Genomic DNA, 3,628 nt, shown 5'->3' with positions numbered 1-3,628 from the left:
CTATTAGCAAGAAATTAGCAGGAAAGAAGGTACGCATCATCAAAAACCATCAACACACATCAAATGTGTTAGTCAATGTTATTATGGTTCAAAGGCAACTCTAAACAGGTGGGTTTTAGTGCTGGTTTAAATGAACTGTTTAGAAGTTTATAAAAGATCCAAAACATAAAGAAGGGCTTTGAACTGTTGCCTTGAAAAATTGCCTTGTCTAACTTCTTTAAAAGGTGTTTTCCACATTTCATTTTTATTAAAACTATCCCCATGTTGCGACAGTATGGTGTGAAATATGTGAAGAAAATAAAACATAAAAATTCCAGTGCTACTATTTCATTCTGTAAAAATGCAGAGTTCACAGTCAAAAACAACTAATCAGTCAGGAGGAGGGTCTTGGCACTGCCAGTCATCCTCCTGAATGTGGGGGGGCAGTAACACGACTCCAACTAGATGTGCTAATGGTGGAAAAGAAAACATGCCGTTACAGTCATCAGTGGTGGCTATGCTAACTAGCTTTAGCATTCGTGGTAAACCAGCTGCTACATAGCAGAGAGCAAGTGGGAGGGGATGTGCACCATAGTGATTGACAGCATTAAGACCCTCCCCTGAACTCTGATTGGTTGTTTCTAACTGAGCTAGTACTTGGAGCACAGGGAGAAGGCGAAGAGGAGCTCGATTTTATTCAGATTATTTGTCTCAAACTGTCACAACATAATTTTAACAAACGTTTATTTTTTTTTTATAAACATTACATATTGCTGCTTAAATTGTTTAATGTGTGGGCCAACGTTCAATTTTTTTAAAGTCATTCTTGTCCTGCGGTCAGAGGCCAAACAAAATCCTTTCAGAATCACACTTTGGACACCCCCGCTCGAACATAAGAGCAGAGAACACCTTCCTCCCCAATCCTGGAGGTTTCCTAGCAACTCAACAGCTGGGAAAGGAGGTCAATGAGGCCTTTAGCACCCAGCCTCTTAGCTGCTGTGAAGAACTTCCATCAGAGAGCAGCAGATGTCTCAAACCGAGTCAGGAGGCCACCCAAGATCAGCCAACTGCTCGAGATAACAATGAAGCAGACACGCGTCACAGAGGGCCGTGTTTGGGTTTACGCACCGATAATAATCATGCAAGAGTTTAATTAAAATCTGAAGATAAAAAAATAGACATGATGTTTGAGTTAATGATAAAAAAATCTTCAAAAGTACTACTGCCAAAATGAAAAAAAAGAAAAGTCATTTCCACTCTTATGAGTTATATTCTCATAGACACATGCTGTTAGTTGCTAGTGTTTTGATCATCAATAAACAAAGAACACTCAGTTTTTATATAGAAAAATGTATATATATATTTTTAAGACAAACCCAGTCAAGGAGAGAGAAAAAATTAGGTAATTCCGATTTCTGAATTCAGAAACTTTTATTTTATCTCTGAAAATAACGTTGCTATGCCGACACGACTCCAACTGCAGTCAGATTAGTGGAACAATAATCCTATAAATTAAAAATGAAGCTTTGCTAAGCTGAACCCAAGCACATGGTTAGAGAAGTGGGGGGTTAGAGAAGTGGAAGGGGGAGGGAGAGTAGCAGTAACAAACTACTGATTAGGACAGACAGGAGGATAGGAAAAAAACAAAAAAAGAAACTTACACGTCTTCCACTTCCCCATCCACAGGACTAGGAAGATCTAAGCCAAGGCCTGGGAAGATGGGAATCTCAAATTTATTCAGAAAGCTCAAAAAAGCAACATAAAAATAGCTGCTGTTCATGAAGCATGGGGATGAAATTAGCAGCAATGAATTAACATGAGACCCCGAGGCACAATATCTAATACCATCAATTAAAAAAAAAACAACAATAGATTCATTTGGAGCTCACCAGCATCAGATGACACATCTGAGGCGAAAGAAGGAACCTTCTCCAGGGGGGGATGCTTTCTCCTTTTCGGGGTATCAGATTGGCTGAGAGAGTGAGGGAGTCAAACAAAGACAAATCTATATTCTGTATACTTTTTAAAAATTATTTTGCAACTATATATATTTTAAAAAAAAGGTACCTTCCAAGGCCTGCTAAATTGTTCATGTCCAGAGCCAAATTGGTGACCGGAGACAACACGGTCGCTGGTCCGGGGGAGAACAGATTCCTGCAGTGCGAACTCCTTCCGCTGATGTCGGGCAGATTAAGCGAGGAAAGCCCGGGGATCCCATCGGGCCTTCTTTTGAAAGCGACGCTTTGCGGGCTAGCACTGCCGAAACGGGTCTCCATCTTCCCTGCTTCTTAACCTGGATAAATCCCGGAGATAACAGTTTGGGGGTAAATTTAGCCTGAGCTTTGAGGCCAGACGATGCCAATGAGTAAAAACACTCCTAAGTACACGCTATCCCGGAAGCTAACCAGCCAGCTAGCGTGAATTTAAGAACACATTTTCAATGCGTCTCCGAAACACCGGTGGTAGGTGACCCGGTGGCTCCGCGTAGACAAAAACGTTCATTCGGCCTTGTAAAAAATATCTAGAACCACATAATTACTACCTGTGCCAGAGAGCTGAACGACACAGTGTTATCTCTCTGACAGCCCCCTGTTGTCTGAGAAAATCTGAGGCTGCTTGTATTTATGTTCAAAATAGAACTCTCAAAGCGGCAAAGTTTCATCCAATCAGAAACGCTGTAACATCCAGCTAGCCAATTAGAGCCCAAAACGCCTCTTTCCTGTTGTTCTCTCACCGGATGAGGATGTGACGCAATGTTTGTGATTTTTTTTTTATGTTCTCTTGTGAAACTTTTGTTAGAATCTTGTGGAAATAGAAATGGAAATTGAGGGTGTATAAAAATTGCTTGACTAAACTTTCTTTGAATTATTTTTTTTAAGTAATACATTAAAACAAACAAGAATGTGTGTATTTTTTAAATGGAGTGATTATATTTTTAATGTAAAGTCCCATTAAAAAAACGATGGACATTTTTGCATCATCAATTTAAAGACACTGTTAGTGTCTGCATTGTGACTTCATTGTCTGAGTCCTAAATGGCTGCCAGCGCAAAGTTTGTCATTCCAGTTCAATAAACATGTCTGAGCACTTCTGTTCCACAATCCTGCCATACCACGCAGTCTAGGCTTTGCTTTCTTAAGACTTGCTCAGTTCATAATTCAGAAAAAGTAAGGTTATATTATTCCAGGATAACGCTTTTTTTATGAACTATGCAGCTCTGTTTCTTTTTCATTTTTATCAGATAAGTTATTTTAAGTTTATTTGTGCATCCAGTGTTGTGCTCTGCTCTAGTCTAACCATCAGTGTTCTTAATTGTGGTGAATGAAGCTCCCCTTTTTTATTACATTGTAGAAATAGGGTTTCAGATGGACACTGTGTATGTCCAAAGAACAGAAAATTGTAGAAGTGCTTTACAGAAATGCTCATGTGTAACCAGTTCAACCAGACTGTATAAGCTGTCCAACCAACAAAACCAGTCAGAGGTTATTAGTTCAAAGGGTATTCTGCCTGAGGCTTGTGGGAAGTTCTTAGATGTGATTCTGCAACTTCTCTTGCACGGTTGACATGAGTAATGCCATACATTTTTCTCAGGAAGTTAAGTTTCTCATTTGTGCCTCTATAATGCATTTACAATTCTAAAAGAGACGAC

General features: G+C 39.6%; 1 protein-coding gene across 1 annotated transcript in view; it reads right to left on the bottom strand.

Annotated features, from left to right (window-relative positions):
• Positions 1–2,605, bottom strand: part of cdc25b (cell division cycle 25B) — an 11,975-nt gene extending 9,370 nt beyond the window's left edge. Inside the window, exons 1-3 of the mRNA XM_015022460.1 lie at positions 2,047–2,605; positions 1,869–1,951; positions 1,639–1,689 (exon numbers count right to left, since the gene is read on the bottom strand). Coding sequence (XP_014877946.1) covers positions 1,639–1,689; positions 1,869–1,951; positions 2,047–2,255 — 343 coding nt within the window. The 5' untranslated portion in view covers positions 2,256–2,605. The remainder of the gene's footprint in view (positions 1–1,638; positions 1,690–1,868; positions 1,952–2,046) is intronic.
• Between the last annotated feature and the right edge of the window lie 1,023 nt (positions 2,606–3,628).

This window comes from Poecilia latipinna, unplaced genomic scaffold (assembly GCF_001443285.1).
Source record: "Poecilia latipinna isolate Pla-1442-1.1 unplaced genomic scaffold, P_latipinna-1.0 Scaffold3015, whole genome shotgun sequence".
In the NCBI taxonomy this organism is placed as follows: domain Eukaryota; kingdom Metazoa; phylum Chordata; class Actinopteri; order Cyprinodontiformes; family Poeciliidae; genus Poecilia; species Poecilia latipinna.
Note: the sequence above shows the minus strand (reverse complement) of the source record. Positions and strands in the feature narration are given on the sequence as shown.